Source organism: Lepisosteus platostomus, chromosome 4 (genome assembly GCF_059453375.1).
Source record: "Lepisosteus platostomus isolate fLepPlt1 chromosome 4, fLepPlt1.hap1, whole genome shotgun sequence".
Classification (NCBI taxonomy): Eukaryota; Metazoa; Chordata; class Actinopteri; order Semionotiformes; family Lepisosteidae; genus Lepisosteus; species Lepisosteus platostomus.
The window spans coordinates 75,245,156-75,266,868 of NC_142614.1; the positions used below are offsets into that span (position 1 = coordinate 75,245,156).

General features: G+C 44.3%; 2 protein-coding genes across 13 annotated transcripts in view; one reads left to right on the forward strand and one right to left on the reverse strand.

The window, feature by feature from the left end:
- Positions 1–12,862, reverse strand: part of kiaa0825 (KIAA0825 ortholog) — a 144,475-nt gene extending 131,613 nt beyond the window's left edge. For 4 of the 7 annotated variants that reach the window (XM_088630689.1, XM_088630690.1, XM_088630685.1 and 1 more), the window contains exons 1-3: positions 12,726–12,862; positions 12,000–12,041; positions 8,633–8,772 (exon numbers count right to left, since the gene is read on the reverse strand). In XM_088630689.1, the coding sequence (XP_088486815.1) occupies positions 8,633–8,763 (131 nt within the window). In that variant the 5' untranslated portion in view covers positions 8,764–8,772; positions 12,000–12,041; positions 12,726–12,862. Of the gene's footprint in view, positions 1–8,632; positions 8,773–11,999; positions 12,042–12,363; positions 12,533–12,558 lie in introns of those variants that run through there. The other 3 variants (XM_088630686.1, XM_088630687.1, XM_088630691.1) reach the window with 3 other exon arrangements.
- A 272-nt stretch (positions 12,863–13,134) lies between these two features.
- The window catches only part of slf1 (SMC5/6 complex localization factor 1), a 61,077-nt gene continuing 52,498 nt past the window's right edge, over positions 13,135–21,713 (forward strand). For 2 of the 6 annotated variants that reach the window (XR_015936134.1, XM_088630694.1), the window contains exons 1-8: positions 13,135–13,430; positions 15,256–15,425; positions 17,594–17,672; positions 18,510–18,690; positions 19,053–19,203; positions 19,889–19,996; positions 20,564–20,632; positions 20,956–21,102. Coding sequence is in view for 5 of the 6 variants with exons in the window: in XM_088630694.1 (XP_088486820.1) it covers positions 13,388–13,430; positions 15,256–15,425; positions 17,594–17,672; positions 18,510–18,690; positions 19,053–19,203; positions 19,889–19,996; positions 20,564–20,632; positions 20,956–21,102 (948 nt within the window). In the remaining variant the exon portion in view is untranslated. The other 4 variants (XM_088630696.1, XM_088630695.1, XM_088630698.1 and 1 more) reach the window with 4 other exon arrangements.

Here is a 21,713-nt window from a genome sequence, read left to right on the forward strand (position 1 = left end):
GATTACCTCAGCAGTCCTATGTTACTTTCCCACAGCAAATTAAAGACGACATTCTAGGACAATAATGCTTAGCAGTTTCAATGGAAATAAACACCATAAATAACATTTCAATCTACAGGCAGACCATGGAAGAAACCACAGTCCTGAGGCAGCCCTATAAACTCAGAGCTGTAAACATGCAGCTCGTGAGGATCCAGATGTCTCAAAATGACAAGACATTAAATAACATTTAAAAATGACACATTTTATTTGAGGAAAAAAAACAGCGAATAAAAAACTATTAATTTTTGTGGCCTCTTTCACAAAGCTGTGCATGTCTCATTGAAAAGTGAACATTTAATGCTTGGCGAAGCCAGATCTGCTGACTTTCCGACAGCAACCCAAAAGACTCTTGCAATTATTTTAAAAAAACAGAAGGGATCACAATTTCAACAAGCAGATCGCTTAATAGTTCACAACAAGAAGGGAGCTGGAAACTGCAAGAACAAATTCTACTAATACTGTGGTATTAACAATTATTTTTGTACGGAAATACATATATTGAAAATTATTTAAAAAGAAAATGTAATCTGTAAACCATGTCTGCATAGTTTCACTTTCTGTCATGTGAGAAAGCATGTCCTCAGGCTATGTTGAGAAGATACAGCTACAGTATATCTTTCAGCACCCCTGGTCGGTACACACAGACAGGCCATGTAAAAACCAGAACAGGTGAGAGCAAGAACACTAGTTATTACCTTTCACAAAAGTAAAAAAAGCCAACTAGAAATGCCTACATTGCATATATTAAAAGCAATCCTGTAGATGTTACACAAGCCAAAAATGTATTCATTTGAGAGACGGGGACATTATGATGTAAGTGCTGAATTAGGAAGTTATACTTCAGCTCTTTAGCACAATGAATATGCACAACTGCATCGTAATCGTTCTTAGACTCATATTAATCCAAGGCTTCAACACACCTTCCAGCAGCAAATTCTGAACATGGAGACTTTCTCTTCCACATTATGTTCTTGCGCCAAGCCAGTAGAAAACATACTATCAAATCTGGGCTTGGAATAGGCAACTGGCATAAACTGTTCCAACTGAATATGCAAGCTGCAATGACAGACATTCTCAGTGTGGTCACATTCCTCCTTGACAAATCCAGTCACAGTTATTAAGCATTTCTAGATGGCACATGTTCCATTTCCTAAAGTTGTGTCCGTAATTCATTGAACGTTGAGAGGAAAATAAAAAAAAAGCTGATGTTTGAAAATCAACAATATAATTTTCCTTTTCTTTTGCTCCACAGTAAATATGAATTGCCCTTTTCAGATTCTAAATCCAGTAAACTCTGGATAACTTTCAAAAGCTATAAAATTATCATTTTGGTTCTTGCTAAACCTATGATTTAAAAATAAATGTTTTAAGAAAAGATGGTTCAGGGTTTTAACGAATGTTAACAGACACATTGTGAAAGGAGTCATCAATTAGTTGCTATTTAAGCTAATATTTGGTTCAGTAAAGTATCTGGAAGTTCGATTAAAAACGAACCAAGAACTGCTGTCGATCTCCAGGACCAGGGCTAGTGACCTCAGGGTGCTCCAAAAGAGCAGTTACTGGCTTACTGGCAGTTGGGCTCCTCACATGTTCACCAAGCTGCAGACCACTAACATTTCTTTCTGCTTTGAATGTTTTTTAAAGAGCCCACCCACCCTTGAAAAAGCTTCTCTGCTGAGTGGTTCTGCCACCTCGCCGTCATCTCAAAGGATATATCAGAGGCAGATAACTTCCAGTAAAACCCTACAGCACACAACCGCAGTACACAGTCAACACAGCACGTCCGTAGTCAAACACAGCCCTCCGTACAGTATATTTGTACACAATGTTCTATCAGATACACTGTTCATCCTAAAAAGACAACTACGTCCGGGACAGACTGAAAAAAAACAGAGGAAATGTGCGAGTGGCACTAGCCAGCAGAACATATGGGTAACCAGACTGGAAAAAAGCCCGACGTGGAAATGAAGCCACACTTAATATACTGTACTGTATATACCCTTCCTTCTTTCACTCTTTGATGTGCTGCAGGACTTATGGATTCACCAACAGCGTCTTCCAAGAGGCTTGGTTAGATGGACTGCTGGTCCATGTCAAGGTTAGCCCTCCCACATCAGGTGCATGTCTGACCTTTCCCCCCGGAGGTGTGTAAACCCCTTTCACCCCACAGGACCAACAGCACCCCAACACCTGCTCCTTAAACAGAAACGGCAAGAGGGAGAAAACTGCAAAATAAAACACCTGACAAGACATATTTTACCTTCTCAAAAAAGGTATTTTGAAGCAAAAAAAAAAGGGGAGATGTAATGTTGGCTATACTATCTAAACAAACAAAGACTACCAGGAGACTGTAAAGAGTGTTTTTTCTCTCAACCTGCCTTAGATTATGTCAATCATTCCCAAATGAAATCTAACTGTTTTCAAACGAGACATGACACCACAGCCCAAAAAGGCGATCCAGCACTTTTATTAGATATGATGGCACATTTCACAGCTCTGTGATTCAGAGAAACCGAATCCACTGATTAGTCAGCGGTTTGACATTATCTTAAGTTCCTTGTCAAAATTAATTTAGTGTGGGTGGGCTGCGCTGCGGCTGAGCTCCTAAAAGGTGGAGGGAAAAGATCCCTTTCAAATAAATCTGAGCTCCGGCAGGTTTAGAATCCATTTCTGTGAAACCAATATCTCTGCACTATCAAAGGGCCTCTTTTTCTATTCTAAGAAGGCACGTAAGTGCAACGAAAAAGGATATCGCTCTGCCTGTGGCCTACTTAGTTCCCTGAGTGGTGAAAATGTGGGAGACCTGCAGCAGTGCATGCCAGCGCAGAGAACAGAGAGATTGGCAGGCAAGCGGTGTTATCTAGTGTAAGCCTTTTCCCAGCTCTGAGAAATCCAATGCCCAGCCTGCACACCCTGGCCTCACTGACACTTCATTAACGACCTTACTGGTGGGCTCCAAAAGTGTCCGATTTGATGAAACCTAATGGATTACAGCATTTCAATTTGGAAAGCTCAGGCTGCTGTCAGCCTATCTTAATCTGCTTCAATTAGGAAGCGGCTCTTAGGCAAATCTCTGACATCCGAGTCTGGGTGCACGCCAGTGACTTTGACCCATAAATAGGTTAAAACCTTCAGAGGAGTAGATTGTTTCCCCATAATTTGTCCCAGACACTGATAAGTGGATTAGGCAGCAGGTGTGTTTCGGAGGACCACCCAGGAGGGGAAGAAATAGCACTAAGAGAGTGACCGACGAGACAGGATGTGTTTATATATATAAAAATGTTGAACTGATACCCCTGCAGAGGATCAGAATTTCACAGTTACTTTATGTGATATTAAATAACTAACTCAAAGAAAATACGTCTGAGTGTTGATCAAGTGTCTTTCAAGTTTCTGACATACCTTCCTAAATAACCCTGAAATATAACCTGAAATATCCTGTAATGATCAGAAAGAAAAAAAAAAACTTTCTCGGACTAAGGAAGGGCTCTTGATTCGGTTCGCTTTTTCACGTCCTGTTTCTGGAACAAATGGCATTCAGTAAACTTCCCTGCATTTACTTTGGCCTCCTTGGCTGTCTTACAACCAGAAATAACATGAGGGGAGGGCACGGCAAATATAGACAAATGGAAATAAATCTCAAGAGAACGATGCCCCATTAAAATTCCGCTGACTTCCACACAGCCACACCAGGGCGCTGGGGAAGCACCTGCCCCCAGGAACAGGGCGCAAACACGGCACTTTAACCCTCGCGTTCCCAGAGCAGGAATTCAGATATAAGGGTGCAACACTGAACACGCACAACCGCACAGTTCTGCCACAAGGAGGGTCCCGAAGCACATGTTCCCGTTTCCCAGGTTTCCGGATGTTCAGGGACAGAACGAGGAAGATAAGGAAAGCAGACAGACTGGTGCAAAGACCCCCCCCAACCATCTCTTTGCATTATCACCACACTTTTCAATGAATCAGATGACACTTCTTTTAACACAACAATTACAGTTTACAGGGACACAGGCGACAATGCCTGGAAAGCTGCCAAAGCAGGAAGACTGCGAACAATTAGTAAGGTTTGTTAAGAAGATAGCAGCCTCCTGTTCAAGGTGCGTTTTGTCATCATAACATTAATATCAAATTATGAGTCTCAAAACTGTGCTAATTAAGATCATTTCAATACTCTTGTAAAAAAAGATATACATTTTATACCACAAAAAAGGAGAAATATGTATTAGTACTCATTATAATCAACACCCCCATGCACACCCAAAGAAACAACGTCAATCATTTTGTATACAGTATCAAAATGAGAAAACATTTAAATATTTATGCTAATTTCCAACCTTTACAAAACATGTACATTTTTAATTAACGTATGCTCCTAAACTATGATTGCAATTATGACTGCAGTGTAATTACCTAAAAAAAGTTATAATAGTGACATCGACTCATCATTAGGCTGCTCTGCTATGTGTGCTCGTAGCTTAGACCAAATCCGTAAATCACAGATCTGCGCAAACCTTTAAAGCCATCTACTGGATCATTGTAAATCTGCTATTTAAAGGCAATTGTTCTGTTCTCGTGATCACGAACTCCATTAATCCACTACTCTTGCAATGGATTATCAATATTTATGAGTTTACTTCAATTACAATAGCAATCAAGATAAATTAAAAATTGAAGAGTCTCATGGCTTAACAGTTGGTGATCCTCACAAGGAGCTTTGTCCTCTGTGGATCCTGGAAAGCCTGTGAGATATTCCACACTTTTTTCTGACCCTGGCTGAAGACTTGGAAGCAGCACCTAGGTTGTGGAGGAAGCAGGAATCCTAACAAGCCTTCACAGCCTCACTGCAGCTCCAGGACCGGAGAAGACAGCCTATACTTCACCCTGTCGATGGTGAGCTCACATGCATACCCATGGACAGAGAGGACAAGGTGAGCTCCCATGCATACCCATGGACAGAGAGGACAAGGTGAGCTCACTTGCATACCCATGGACAGAGAGGACAAGGTAAGCTATCTATCTATCTCACATGCATACCCATGGACAGAGAGGACAAGGTGAGCTCACATGCATACCCATGGACAGAGAGGACAAGGTGAGCTCACATGCATACCCATGGACAGAGAGGACAAGGTGAGCTATCTATCTATCTCACATGCATACCCATAGACAGAGAGGACAAGGAGGTGGACAGTGGAACCAGCCTGCTTGCCCATCGCATTCCTAAAACGCACGTGTTGGGTCACTTAGGGCTTTTGACTTGGTGAGTTGCGAAGCCGCCTGGAAAACCCTCCTGAACTATGTACACCCTCCAAAGTTTGTGAGCGTCCTTCATCTGTTTTGTCATTATGTGTGTGCAGTAATACTTAATAATGGATCCACTGCAGAGCCCCTTTAAATCTGGACAGGAGTTAGACAACAGCATGTCATTACCCGGTCTCTATTTTCAAGTTCCTGAGTAAAATGTCCCAGGTGATCGGAGACAAGCTCTCCAATGAATTGCGGCTGACAATACCAAATGGACGGTAAATTATTTAATCTCCAGCAGTTCCAGTCCCAAAACACCCAGACTTCAGTATTTAAACTCCCGCAGCTGATAGTGCTGCAGTACACAACCTGACGAAAGTGAATCTCCAGATAATTGCCTTCATATGGACTTAGACACAGGAGGAGTTTTCTCAGATACGTCAACTTAATATTCAGAAAACCAAAGTCCTCATGCCATACTTCCACTGGTTTGGATCCACAATATGTGTCTACAGCATGTTGGATACCTTTCATATATTGGAAGTTACCGCTCACAGAAGGCTATGGTTGACAAAGAGATTCAGTAATTATCTGAAATACTGTACACAAGTGAGACTGTCCATCTGAGGAAGAGAATGCTGGAGAATTGCAACATTAGAACTGAAACTGGCTGAAACATGGCAGGCAGGATACACTTAAAGAGTCTAGGGTTATATCTCTAGAGCTCTTTAAAAAACACTTTGCATGTCAAGTGGGAGGACAGACTGAACAACAAAAGCACTCTCTCTTCCAGACAGCACCACCAGCGCTGAAGCTGTGCTCATCCAGCATCGGCTCTGGATGTCAGACTCCAGGCTCCCAGAGAAGATTCTCTTCTCCCAGCTTCGCCAAGGCAATCGCACCAGAGGAGGCCGGAAGGAGTGTGTCAGAGATGTGGTGGACACAAACTCAAAGACAAAACGTCAACAGCCTGGGAGACTGTGGCCCCTGAACAAACCAGATGGGAGGAACATCTGGGAACATGTGGGAAGGAGCCCAGCACTTTGTCAGAACGAGGAAGCAAAGGGAAAGCACAGAAGTGAGCTGACCACAGCCAACATCGTACAGTTGTCTCCCTAGAAACTCCTGCCCAACCTGCACATCTTGTATCGCTCATTTCAGTCCCCATTATCACCCGTTACAATCCAACCAGAAATCAGAGCCTTGAGAGAGGGGCTTCACAGAGCCAGCCTGATTCACCCTGCAGAGCGGGAGACTGAAGCAATTCTCACAATTCTAAAGCAGAAGCAGCCACCTATGTACACCTTTTTTGCATCACAAGAGCTACTCAGTTCACAAAAGGCTATTCATTCTAACGCTGGTCTTCCACTGACTGCCATCATATCTCAAGAACCCAGTCGAGCGCATCCTGTTCCTACTCCACTGTTTCTCTCCATCTTTTGTTCCTTCCTACCCTCTGTTTGCTACATACTCCCGCTTAGTAAGTCTTCTCATTATGAGTGTGCTGTTCCAAGTTCAAGGTTAGGTGTTTGGTCTGCACAGCCTGATCCTGTCAAAGACAATCTTCCACAATGACCACAATGGACAACCAATGCATAAGTGAATGTGCTAGCATGCGATACCTACTATAACACAGTAGCTGTATTCAAAACCTTGTGTCTTTAAAGGAGGATTTAGCCATTTTACTGCGAGAAATCACTAAAACATTTTAAGCTGCTCTTGCCTATTTCTGAGCAAAAAATCTGTTATAGATCTACAAAGAACATTGTTGACTCGAGTACAAACTCCCTACAGGACCTGAGAGTGGACCTTAATGATTCCCAGGCTCTTCAACATCAAGATCACAGGGCCACACAAACCTGTGAGTTAGCCTATTAAAACCTAGTCACAATGCTGCAATATATGCAAGTTCTTTTTTTCTGATTAGAGTGCCGATTTCAGCCTCCCCACTAAAATAAAATGAGAGAAAACGCGCTGGAAGGGGTTCCAGTTGGGGGACATGTGACAGTGGATTTGGGCATGAGACACATGAGGCAAATTTATTTCTGGCTTCCAGTGGCTGTGCTGCTAAAAACCTGCAGGTTTCCAAGGACAATGCTGGCTTTGTTCTGTGGCTTTATGAGTTTTAAGCAGACAAATCTCCTTTTTGTGAATGTTTTACTGAGATTTGTATATTTTCAAAGACTTAATTCCTTCAATTTGATGCTATTTAAGGTTTAATTGTCCCTTTCAAACTCAGAAAAGATTAAATAAAAAAAGTGTATTAATGCAATGATTCACAGTTAAAATGAATGTTTAATACTAAAAACTGTTGACAATCTTGACAGATCCTTGGAAAAACCCAGAGTTCTTATAGAAAATATAAATACAGTAGTTAGCAATTGCTGGGTTAGCCTTGTGCTTTGAAATGGGAAAAAATATTAACCACACAGGTGACACTTGTACAATAAACCCTCTTAAATGATTAGCATAGTAATCTAAATGAATTGAAACAAGTTTAAATTATAATTGCGGACCACAGTTATAAATAGGATGGGGTTAACAACTTAATGTATAGCAAAGCTCAGCTTCAATTTATATTGTTAATTAAGAGGTAATTGAATGAAATGAAGTACATGTGGATGCTAAGTGTGTATTCAGGTTATGCACTTCAAAGTTAAAATCCATATCAAGTGAAGAGATCGAGAGCTAGTATTAAACTGCACCTGAATCCCCCCTCTCTGTAGGTAACCTTCATGCAAGGACACTATCCTGTAAAAGACTATTAAATCCAGAAATTCATCAGTGACTCTTTGCATAGAATTACTCCTCATTATACAACAGACTAGCTGCTTGGTCGATGAGCCCCTTATGACGCTTACTAAAGGAACGATACTTCCGACTGCTTTTCCTGCAATACTGTGCCGAGGGCTCCTTTGAAACAGCGATAGGTATGCAAGGTTTCTTTTCGATGGCTCCTTTAGAGAAACAACAGCCAGTGTTCCCACATCCCACTCAGAGAATTCAATACTAATTGAGACATTGAATGACTGCTTGCATCACAAGGCCGGATCGGTTCATCCATTATTAGTCCTTTCAGAGAGGTTCCCCGCATTTTCCTAGGGGACAACATTCAATTGCAATACTCTGTGTACACGAGCTGCGAGATGTGGCACATGCTGAAAGAGTGTAGAGCCTATTGAAACAGCAGGATAGAAAAAAACAGTTTTTGGACATATTGGGGGGAGAAAAAAAAGCTTGCCAAAGCATTTTAATTGAGCAACACCAATATTGTGTTATCAACAAAAGGGAATCTGTTCTTGGCCTTTTCATTTTGCGTGACAGAGTCATATGAAGCTCTCACCACAAGGCATTCAGCTTCAGCTTCTCCTCGGTATCCTGCAGCGCTTGCTGGATCTCCAGGTCCCCCGGCACGCCACTGAACACGCAGCCTGCAAAGCAGTGGTCTTGAAGGAACTCTCCCTGCCACTCCATCTCTGACAGCTGGAAGCAAGCACAACACACATCCCAAGCCTGGCTTCCCAGAACATCCACATTTTCCCCTTATTGGCAAATGTGAAATGACTCAGTCACATTCCAGGAATCATTTCAATGAAAAAATAAACAGATTATTTTATTCTGTTATACATAAACATAAAATTACGACATCTCAGAGACAGTTATTTGATTTCCCTATGGGCAGATCGCAGATTATACATCCACTGTATCATCTGTCTGACTTTACACCAACACCTGTGTGGAGTGAGTGTTTTATTCCTTTATTTTTTCTGTCTTGAGACAGGCCGAGGCACTGTGCGAAGCAAGGACTGATCATAAATGCATAGACTCGGTGAAGGACTGCAGGACGGTAATGAGTTAACAGAAAAGGGATCTTCATTCTCATTTTAAATAAACAATCCCCCTCTGCTGCTGTATTCTTTAGTACTTGATACTTAACATATCCTAACAGCAAATCCAGCACTGGGGGATCTATGATATCAACACAGTCATCATGAGTCAAGTGGACTATAATGGAGAGTGTCAGTGTCAATTTCACTTTCTCACACTCCCTTCCCTTCATCTCCCCTGATTTTAATAATCCCTGTCAAACTACAAACAGCCTGCGATACCTTCCTGACACAAAAGCCTTCAGCTCGAAGACAGAATCTCAACATTCATTTACCCCGTACAAAAGAAAGCTGTCCAGCTGGACAAATATTATTTCCTCACTTGACAATCTCTACAGTTAAGCTTGTATTTGTATTATTTCCTCTCCTCTCCCCCCACCAGCCCCTCTATCAGGCAGCCAGTTTATAAAGGGACCTGCTGCAATGTGCAGGGTTTCATTTGTGGGATTAGAAAGCCAACGATGTAATTATGGAGCAAAAGGAGAAAAAGGAAATATGTTACACAAAAGGCTGCACATCACTGCATGTGTCTGAAGTAAGCGAAAGCAATGATAAAGTGTCAAGTTTTTACTGTCACTGCAAAACCCTAATTAGGACAAGGCGGACTAGATCTTTTTTTTCATTATTTATTTTGAAAACAAATGTGAAAACTTCAGAGTTTTTGAAAGCTGCCACACAGGGAAGACGTATTTATTCACACGGCAGTTACCACATCAAGTGAAACGAGCTCATCTCGTCTCTCACATACATACCACCTATACTGTTCTTGTAATAATGAGGAACTTGTAAAATATTTAGCAGCCTGTTCTAACAGTGCAGATGTGCAGCATTTTTTTAAAACATAGGCAAAAACCTTTGATTAAATTTACATCAATATTTTGTTAATTTAAAAAAAAGATGCATAAGCAAAGCCAAGAATGATAGACACTATTATAGTCATTGAAGATGCAAGTACATTTGAACATATACTGTAATTTTAATGAATACTTTGTTTCTTTAAACAGGTTTTGAATTAATCCATAATTCAAATATGCATATACTGAATATATAACTCAAAATATATTTCAGATTAAAAAGTAACAACAATGGTGAGACAATGACAGCCTGTTACAATTAGAAGGTCTGCAGATTGTAAACTGTGCATTTAGAGAAACTGTAGGCAGTTTAATCATGAAAACAGTTAGCTTCCAAGCAACTCTCCTTTCATTCCTATTCGCTATAAATGAAAATAGCTATTTGTGTGATGATCCCAGTTTAAACATTAGTTTTTATTCATAACAAAGGCCATCACCTTACAGCTACAGAACTAATTTTTAAAAAATGAAATTGAGTATTTCACTTAATTGTGCTTGAAGTCCAGCTGATTTTCAATAAAACTATTTAATTAATTAATCTGTTTCTTCTGATGAATATACCGTAGTTTAGCGTAGGTTAAAGGTTGAACACTGCTAATTGTGAATATTTCTTATGAGAAAAAGAAAAGTCTTTGGCATACAGTGGAGGTTAATTGCTAAAAGGATTTTTAAAAAAGCGCCTTATCTTTTTATTTTGTGTAGTATTCAAGAATGTGGCATTGACTTTGTGCACTTAAAACTGTTAATAATTAGAGCTGTGCAATAAAATCCTTGAAACTTCTCTGGCCACAGGGCGAACAGGTTGGTTTCAGTCAGAGAGGGCAAGAGAAACCTCTCACGCAAGTGTTTCCTGAAAACGTCTCTGAAGTTCAGCAATATGATTCTTTAAATTATATGCCATACAACTTGACATTATTTACCCCAAGTTTGCACATTTACTACTATTACTACTATTAGAGTAGACTAACATTTTAGGTATTTCAAAGGTCTGCAATTTATTAAAGACCTCTTTTTAAAAAAAAAAAGTATTTTTTTTACTTCCATTATGCTGGTCTTTATACACTGGTAGAGATTTCCTAAGACATAGCCAATGCAACAGAATTGAATGCTCTGGTGTTCTATGTAGAACACAGGTGGCACAAGCATTAAGTGAACTGAATACACACACAATACACAGTGAAACCACATGTAACTCAAACTTATCTCAAGTCTTCTGTTTGTGCACATGAACATTGTAAGCTTGTGCAATTTTCAAGTTCTATTCTATTACCTTTGGTGAAAGCTGCCCATTACACGCTGTTATAAAAAAAATATTCCAAAAAAACCAGAAGAAACATCCTTAAAAAAATTAGATAGGACATGTATTACCATGCAAATAATATGTTAATATTTTACTTCATCAAAGGCTGAATTTTCAGAACACTTCCTCTGCTGTGAACCAGCCCAGCTCAAGCAAGAAAATAACAAACCAATCTGGGATAGAGTCCTCCCATCAGAAGAGGTCAAAGCCTGAGCTCTATCTCCGTTTTCCATTCAAATGGCAGAAATGCTATTTTTCATTGTTTAAAGGTTATTTATGCTACAGAATCGTCATAAAATCCATTTCTGGATTGTTGACGTTGTCTTGGAAAGAGGCGGACGGATCCTTGCTTTTCTTTTTCAAAGGAATACTTAACAGAAAAGGATTGTCAAACTGTGGGGCACATTTATTGGGCTTTTAGTGTGAACAGACACTCTGATAACATATCTTTTGAGGGCAGAAAATGGGGGGGGGGGGTCTAGGAACTTGTCATTTTAAGGCCTTTAGAAACAACTCCCTGTCGTTTAATGGGGGGGGGGCTAAACAGATGGAAGAGTCCAACAGCAGTGAGCCAGCTTTCTGTATCTGAGAGACTGATCGCTTCTAGTACAGTATTCAATGCAACTACGTGTAGAAAAGCAGACAAGGAGCACAGAGAGAACACAGTACCTTGAGTCAAACGGCCGAGTCCCGGGACTTCCTTCCCACTGCCTGTGGACGAGATGGATGACTGTTTAAAACACACTTTTAAACTGGGGTCATAGAGTGAAAGACTCGTCTAATACTCAAGGGAACCGCCAATGCAGTATCATCTTAAAGTGTCTGACAGCTTACTGAACGGTGGTTCAAACCACGACAAATTTCCAGTTTCCCTGGTACTCACGAGTTCAAACCACATTGCAAAATAAATGAATCATTCCTTTATCAATTTACTGAGACCTTTCCTTTATTCTGAAACTATCGTTACAAGAGCATACATTGCTCCACCTATTTAACAGTTGCAATAAATATGATAGTAATAAAATTAATTTACATTTGTTTATAGTGCGAGGTCGTCAGTATTTTTTGGTGAGGTATGTATTCCCAAGTTTTGAAAACACATTCAACGGTTCTCTGATAGACTTATTGCAGGTGCCAATCAAAACGACGACCCCAGTATTTTGTAGTTGTCGTTTGTTAAAATATCAGCCAATAAATCCGAGCGAGATCATAAAAAAAACACACATACTGTATGTTGTTTAGACGTGGCTTTGAACAGTTTTATGTCCAGCGTCTAGGCTATCGTCAAATGTTTATTTACGTTTTTTGGAAACAGTACTAAAAAATGCTTATGAGGCATCCGTGTGCGTTTACAAAAAGGATTCCGTTTCAGCTAGAAACACTGAGTGAGCGTACCAGGACCCACAACGGGCAACACAGATTGAAATTAATCTCCCGCATCATGAAAGTGAAACCCTCACTCCTCTCACAGCCTAAGAGCGTCTCTAACAACCAACCGGAAGAAACAACCATCAACTTCCGCCGCAGAGGACTAGCACATCACGGTTTTCTGGGTGTTTGAGGTGGTCCGACGAATTATATTTCAGAGACATAAACATTCATCAACTAATACAATATATATGTGACGTCTTAAAAATTAAAATATATTTGGTAAAATGTACATAACATTGAATCTAAAGTCAATCCCGGTGTTCGGAGCCGACACATGCCCGTGTTCACCCCTGTTATGGAAGTGAAACAGTCCGCCCGATCGTCCCCCACGAGACCGGTGAGACCGGAGCATTCGCAAGCGGCAGGGGTGTCTGTGTTTGCGGGTGCGAAAGGTTGGTGCGGGTGCGTGACTGGAAAGAAGCTTTCTTTCCCCCCCCCTCCCCCTCCCCACGGCTGATGCTATTCGCGAGCTCTTCGAGACAGATTCCACTTCCGCGCCACTTGTTTTGGTGGATGGTGGGGGTCACCTTGCGGGCGGTGTTCTGGCGGCCCACCCCTGCTTGTAAAAGGGATGGTACGCCCCCGGCCAGGCGCGTGCTGGCGGTCTGAAACCTTTTGGCGCTAAAATGAGCGGCGCTGGCAGGGGTGGGGATGTGACCGGTCTGCAAGGTACGTCACGGCCCTAAAAATACTGCGTTATTAAACTCGTGTCAGTTATTATACAGCGGGCGCCGTGTGTAATTCTGGCAGTGGGAACGGTGTGATGTGGTTCACTTTTTGGCGTGAGGCTCTGGACTCCCCGTCACAGCTGCTGTGACTCCGTGTCTTTTGTTTTGATTTTTTTTTTATTTTGGTTTCGGTTCCGCCAGCGCCGTCGCCTGCTCTGAACACCTGGAGGATTTTCACGTCTCACCCCCCGTGTGGGTGAGTGACCGTGGGGTTTCTCCCTGCGGGGTAAACCTCTGCCGGGTGTCCAGGAGACACAGATAACTAATTCACAACGGGGAGAAGAGGAATAAAAGGTGCGAGCCTTATGGTTTTAAAGGCGTCTTTTCTTTTTTTTTTTAAATATATTTTGAATGGAAAGGAGAACTTGCCATTTTTTGATAAGCTTGGGGTTCGTGTTTCTAAGACAGAAAATAGTACAGCATCTTAATATTGGTTTTCCTCCAGGCCAGATCGAAACAACCTTGAAACGGCTAGCAAACGTACTATATTCACCCCCCCTTGGACCTTTTCACATTAATACACGCCCAATGTATTTATTTGGGGCTTTTTGCCATTGATCAACACAAAACACGCTATAATGTCAAAGTGGAAACGAATCTGAGAACAGATCCTACTTAATCAGTTATAAATACAAAGCAGGAAATAAGCATTTGCATAAATATTCACCCTCCTTCACTATGACACGCCTAAGTGGGCTCTGGTGTCACCGACAGATGTCTTCACCAGTCACATCATTTGTTGGATGGGGTCCACCAGTGCGCAATCAGGGTGTTTCACATGCGTTCAGGATAAGTGTAACTGAACACGTCTCTGGGAGGTCCCACGGTTCATTATTACAGCTCCCAACACAAGTTACATCATGAAGACAAAGGAGCTTTCACAGTAAGTCGTGGAGAGGGTTATTGAAAAGCTCCAGTCAGGGGAAGGGTATAAGAAAATTTCCAAGGCATTACATTATATCCCCCAAAGCACGATAAAGTCCATTCTAAAGAAATGAAGACAATATGGCACAACTGTGAAACAAAAACTGTGAAACTGAGTATCTGTGTGAGAAGAGCACTAGTCAGTGAGGCCATCAAGAGGCCTGTGACACTTCTAAAGGAGTTACAGTCTTCCATGGCTGAGATGGGAGAAACTGTGCATATGACATGGGTGCCTTGTCACTGCATCAGGGCCTGGAAGAATTGTGACGTTAGAAGGAAAAATGGATGCAGAAAAGTACAGAGGAATCTTGGAGGAAAACCTGCTACAGTCTGCAAGGGACACTGGACCGACCCGAAACATACGGCCAAGGCCAAGCTTTGGAGTGGCTTGGAAAGTCAAAGCCCGGACCTCAATCCAATCAAGCATCCGTGGCAGGAGTTGAAAAATTCCTGTTCATCAACTTTTTCCCATCCAACCTGAGGGAGTCTGAGCAATTTTGCAAAGTAGAGTGGGCAAAAACTGCGGCGTCCCAGTGTGCTGATAAACTGAAGCAAGAAGACCCATTACCGTGATTTCTGCCAAGCATGCCTCTCCCAAATACTGATAAAAAGGGGGTGAATACTGTACAGTATGTGATCAGTTATTTTCTTTTTTAAATATTGATCATTAATTTAGGAGGATTTGTAGAATTTCGTTTTCCCTTTGACGTTACAGAGTGTTTTCTCTCGATCAGTGGCGAAAGCTCCCGGTTAAATATATTATGATTCTTTATTGTAACACAATAAAATACAGTGAAGTTCATGGGGGAGGTGAAAAGTTTTAATTACCTCTTTCTCACCAGCTTCAGTCTGCAGAAACGGGGTTGAGAGATGTCAAGGAATGTGTTGTCTCTCTAGAATGGCTGCCGAGCCGGAACGCGTTTTCCAGATCTCTGGAATCCGAAACGCAGAGACGAAGAGGAGTTTGCTGAAGTGCATTTCCAGTCTGGGCGGGATATACGCTGGTGGATCGGTGAGTTGGGGTTTGTGTCCAGTCCTGCTCCCGGAGTGCTGGTGTCTCTGCAGCACTTCCAGTTCTCCTTGAATGACCAGCTGGGGGGGAATCAGCTGAGACAGTAAACAGCTGTCAAGGGCCGCGTTGGAACGACCGTCCAACCCACATTCCCACATTCCCACATTCCCGGCGGGACCAGCACCCTGAAGTCAGGGAATGACGAGCTCAGCTAGGTCTTTCAGAGAAGAAGGAGTGATGGCTGTCGGTGATCGACATTCTGCACCTCTGATTAAGCACTTGGTCGTGTTTAACAAGCGGCTCATCAGCGGCTGATCGGCAGTGGGTCTTCTAAAACAGTTCTGTTCTGCGCGGTTGAGAAAGGTGCTGTGCCCTGTTGGCTCAGCTTTAGGAAGCATGCGTCCACTCTCTTTACACAACACCTGGAGCAGAGGGCAGCGGATCTCCAGGAAACCCCCTTCATTAAAATGCTCGTCCGTCAATATGATCTTCGCGTGTGACAAACTTTTTTGCTTTCGGGTCTTTGATTCTGGCCAGCTTCATTGAGTTGAATTTTAATCTAAAATGATGGAAGGCTACGCTGTACCTATCACTCAGTTGATTAGACTAATAGCAGCTGAAGGTTAGATCTGATAGCTGACCTAATTTGTTCTGATATTGCAATGTATTTTTGACTTTTTAATTTTATCCTCGCCCTCAATTGCCTCTTTTTATAGTCATTGCACCTTCTTTGCAGTGATTGTAATCCCCTGAGCTGAAACTACATTATAAAGTTCTTGACCTTTTTTTCCCTTCCTACGAACGTGAGAAAAAGGTTACAGATGAGAGGAGACCATGTTGCTTATCTGGTTGTTAGTGGCCTAATGATGCGAGAATCCTTTAAGGTTTTTATTGAAAGCCCCTGGCGAGCCAGTGTCCGTGGCTCTGCTGTCGGCTCCATTTACCCTGATCTTTCTGGACAGGCTCGGATCTAATTCGCCAGGCAGGTCTTCCAGAAGTAGGAAAAAACAGCCTCCGCCGGGTTTATTTCCACTCTGCTTCACAAACCTGTCCTTGTGTTGTCTGTCGACCGATTTCCTCGCTCTTTCTCCTCAAGTGGCGTCTGCGGAGTTCTAGATATCCTTTTTTAGCAGCAACAGCAGCAGCAGCAGCAGCCCTTTTGTTTTCTTGACGTCATTTTGACGGGCGTCTCAGGGCAACGGGGGGTCGAGAGGGCAGGAGCGAGCCTTCCCCAAGAGGCGGAGGCAGAAACACAGCCGATGCTTCAGAATCCTCAACCGCAGAAATCCAAAGAGGGGTCAGAAATGTTTGCCTTCATCTCCTCGGCCTCTCAAGCCATGTGAAGTGGCTTGAGCTGGTTCCCAGGATGCCCGTCTTGCCCTTGTTGGCAGCTGTTTGAGTCTTTCTCTTGCTGCCGTCACAACTTGGTCATCAGTCCCATCAGGAGTGACGGGCCAAGGGTGTTCCCGACCGGCTTCGACATGTGGCCGACAGTGAGCAGACATGAGTCCCCCGATCGGGTTGAGATGGGCAGCCAGCACTCGTATGCCCATCCTGTCTATCGTGGTGTAGCTTTATGTGGGTGTGGTAGGATGGCCCCCCAGGCGACTTCGCCACGTGCTGGAGGGGGCAGATAGAGGGGCACACTCTTCCCAGAAGCCATTTATGCTGGTGCATCTACGGTTCTGGGTGTGGAGCTCTCAAAATGCTCCTCGTGTTGACCACGTCGAAAACTACTCGTCTGGCGGGGGAACGCGAATAGATTGGAATACCAGTGCTGCTGTCAATGCCTTTTGTACTGGCGGCTTCAGGAAACAGCGACTCTTTAAAAACTTCTTACCAAGCTGTCCTTTCTCATGTTAATGCTCATGGCCTCATCACAGATTTTACCAAGCTTATACTGACGCATTAGAAATCCTTCTGCTATGTGACTGTGGCTGCCGCTCCCCTTGATAGCGCAGGTCTTCCTGGCAGCTGGAACTGAGGAATGACGCATGTGTCTGTGTGTGAGGACAGTGGATACGCAACCTTCTTTCTGCTTTGTAAATCAGAGGGACTTTTTTTTTTTTTTTTTTACTTTTGAGGCGATCCGCCGTGATCGGCACTCTTCAGCAGCTTCATGTGTGCAAAAGGTTTAATTGTGTAATTGTGCCATTGTATCTCGGCAGGCTTACAGTGAGCGAACCACACACCTCATTGCGAGGAACGTCAGCCCCAGTGAGAAGTTCCTCGCGGCTTGCGCTGCAGGTAGGTCCAGCGGGGGGCAGAACAAGAGACCCCCCCCCCGTGTGACATCTCTGCTCCGCCCCCTCTCTGCACTCCGGGCCTGGATCTGATCCGCACTTTCAGTACCAAGAAACAAGGAGTCGTGGGGGGTGGGGCAGAAGCTGTTCACAGGTGGCGTCTCCTCGTTCAGAAAGGGCTCAAGAGCCTTTAGTCTCGGATCCGACTCGCAGCTCGGGGTCAAAGGGGTCAAGTTCTTGGCTGTAGGCGAGCTGTGGATGCTTAGGCACGTTGAGAGAGCCTTTGATCCGCGTTTCCTTGGGGGTACAGAAAGCTCGATGCGGTCGAGACCGCGTTGTGAAATTCTGTCATTCGGTCGTGGAAGGGTGGGTTTATGAAATATGTCATCCGCTGGATTGTGTCCACGTGCTTACGGAACTGCAGCTGATTTTGCGAAGAAAAGAAAACATCCTGTCACTGGGCTGTCGTGACCTTTGTTTAGTTTCTGAATTCGCCCCCCCCAGTGGGGTCCTGAGCTCGAGGGCCTGTCGTTGTGAAGTGTGTGGGTGTGAAATGTGCTCGGGAGGGAGGGAGGCGTTCTGGTTTTCTGCTGGAAATGGGCTGGGGGCTTGAGCAGGTGGTCGCACCGCTCAGCGGTTGTTTCCTGTCGTCTGTCCGCGTGGGGTGCCCCTGGAGTGTTTGTAACGAGGGCGTCTCCTTGTCCTTCCTTGGGCCCAATCTGCCAGTTTGCGTTTCTGCCCGCCGGCTTGCAGGAGTGGGGTTTTCTGGGCCCGGGCGCCCAACGGACTTTCGGCCAGGCTGAGTTCGCGTGCGTGCTTGTGTTTTTTTCCCCGCCGGCAGGTATCTGGGTCCTGCGCCCCGAGTACGTGACGGAGAGCGCGAGAGCTGGCCGCTGGCTGGCCGAGGAGCCCCGCGAGTGGGGGAGCCCCGCGCGGCGCTGGCGGGGGCAGGCCGGGGCTTTCCGCGGCTGGAGGGTTGCGCTGCTGCTGGGCGACGCCGGCAAGAGGAAGGTGTTCGAACGGTGAGGCTCTTTCGGGAGGGCGATTGCCTGCCCTGCGCAGTGTGGAGGGCCGAGCTGGTGGGCGGGGCGCGAGTGCCTGGTTCAGAGCGTGGGCAAACTGGGGGGGACAGGGGTGCACCCTGGTCTGGTTGTGCATGATGAGACCAGTGCGGCGTGGGCACTTTGATGAGGGGCGGCTTGGGGACAGTACCCTTTTTTTTTTTAATAGCGCTGGGAGTTTTATTTTTTATTATCGGCTGGTAGCGCAGAGGAGGGGCGACTCATTTTACTGTCTGCGCGGAGGTCAAGTGTTGCTCTACGACTCGCTTTTCCCTTTGAAAGACAGACAGATCGACGTCCTGCTGGTGCTGCTCTTGTTGCAGGATTCTGAAAGCCGGGAAGGCCACGGTCTATCACTGCCCGCCTTCCACCCAGGAATTTACACATGTTCTGGTGAAAAACATGAGACAGGAGACACCACCCTGCGGGGCTCCCTGCTACTCGCTGAACTACATTGCTCAACATTTATTTGAGGTACGTAGCCGTGAGGGTGAAGGTTAAAACAGACAAGTAGTTATTATACATAGATAACAAGCTTCCAAGTAGATCATGTACTTGTGCACAGTTAGCTGTTTCTTTTTTTTTTACATTACATGTGTCGTTGTGCGTTATTTGTTTGGCAGTTGAGAAAATAAGGGTGTTCAATGTGCTTCAATTTTAATCTCGGGCAGCCTTTGATATCCGATTGTGTCTCTGTCCCCTCCTGTTGGACTGCTGTTTTGAAACATCTTAATGACTGTGGGAGAGAGTGGGAATCGGGATGAAACATAACTTGTCAATAGGTGTCTTAACACCCAAGGGGGGTATAGTTATATGAAAGTCAGTCTGGTAGAAGTAGAATTTTTGTTTTGCTGGTTTGTCATAGAATATTTTAAAACCATATATAATATGTACATCAGCACCTATAATTTACAGTCACTTCTTAATGACAGCTATTTATTAACCAAAAGCAAAGGCTGTAACAAAGCCTATGAGTTCATACTTTATGAAACTGGCTGTCTGTGTTTATTCTTATGACTATTATTGGGCTGATGGGTGTCTCCCCTGGGACCTGAGCCCCCAGCGTGCACTCCAGATCCCTGCTGCTCTGGGAGGTGTGGGCCCTCAGGTGCAGAGGGTGTTTGAGTGTGAGAGAGTCACGCCCTCTGTTCTGCTGCAGGAAACGGAGAGCCCCAGGGCAATGCCACCGCCTCTTTCACCCGACGCTCAGCAGAGGCTTTTCTCCGAACTGGAGCTGAAGCTGAAGGAGCACGTCCTGGCGCTCGAGGTGAGAGCGTGCTGGAAGGCAGGCTGGGTGCCGCCGAAATCCCTGCCATCAAAAAAACACGAGACACTAAGCAGACCCTGGCACCAGACACCCACTGCTCCACATATTACTCCAGACTCCTTCTCTTTTCCCCTCTCCCAACCGGAACTCAGGATGGGTTCGCGCATGTCAGTCTCTGCTGTGGGTGATCCCTCGCAGGCAGATTCACCTGGTGTGATCTACTTTGCAAGATGGCTTTCGCGTAGATGCTGCAGCCACCGTATAAAGTAGTGGCAGCCGTTTTAAAATGAAGGACAGAACAGAAAAATCCACAAATCTGCAGATGGCACACATTGCTGTTTTGCCCAGAAGGAGATTGACGGGCATCGGAAGGTTACTTTTCCCCGATCGCTGACGTGAAACGGGGGCGCAGAGCAGTGGACCACCAGGGCCAGTCTACAGCTCGGCACACATATCTTCTTTCGTGCCTCCAAATGTAGGAAAGGCCTGGCTGCAATGTTGTAAGATGTATTTTCCCCCTTTAAAATAATTACTAGCCCTTAACATCTGATTTTCTTTTTTTTTTAGGTTTTGCAAGCAAAATGTGCGTCTGTTGACTTCCAAAACTGCTACTCCACGGCGGACTGCAATCTTCAGGTGAGGTTCTTTATTGGAGTCCTGGCAAACAGTTCCTTAACTATGGTCAGATTAATGAGGTAATCGTTTTAAAGGTCTCATCTTTACCCAGAAAGAAAAGGTCGAGTGCCTGACCTTCTGTGTCTGGTTGGGTTCTTACCACCGTGCACGATGCCGCTGGCCCAACCAGTGGGTCAGAGTTCGATCGCTAACGAGCGTGAGATGCACGAGCAGCGTGTGGAGGAAGGAGTCTGCCCCGCGGCGGCGAATGAGTTTGTCGCCGTCTGTGACACCTCAGCCTCCAGGAGTTTTTTGTCGACCTGACACTGATCCTCCCGTTGCAGAAGAGAGGAGCAGATTTCAGTAATGCCAGCACCCTGACAGAAAGCGGGCTCTTCACGGAAGCTCTGGAGGAGATCCGGTGGACGCTGGGTCCTGGAGTCCTGCCTCCCGTGGGCCTGATGCACGTCTTCATGAGCCACGCTCTGCAGGCAGAGTATTGGAAACAAGCAAACCTAATCTTGAAACGGGTGGAAGAGTGTGACAAGTTCCTATACGCTTGAATGGGTTATGCACTGAACCGGGCTTCTTAAGATGAAGCAGTACTCTTCGCTTACCCATCACGACCTGCATAGTATTTGAAATAGTATTTGTCCTACGAACACAAATCCAGCGTAGTGCTTAATGATTGTGTTTAATGCACAGGAAATCAGAAGGCCTTCAGACAACACAACCTTCTTTTTTCCGGAAACGCGGTATAAATTGTAAGCCCCTGTGTTTTTCGGCAGCGCGGATTCACGGAAATACTCTACATCCGTAGAAATTAAAAGGAGATTAAAACATAAATCCTAACGCATGCATTGCAGATACCGAAACTTGAATTTCATCCAGCTAAAATAACTGGGAAAATAAAACAGGATTGAGGCATGCTCAATGCCGTGCTATTTAAAAAAAAAGACAGATTTATTTTGACTGTAATAATACTGTATTACAGTCTTTTAATGATGTGTTTCTCTTCCTGTGCATATCATTCATTTGCTTATCTAATGTCTGTGTTCCACTGCCATTCATTCATACAGCCCCTCGAAGCACCTGAATCATC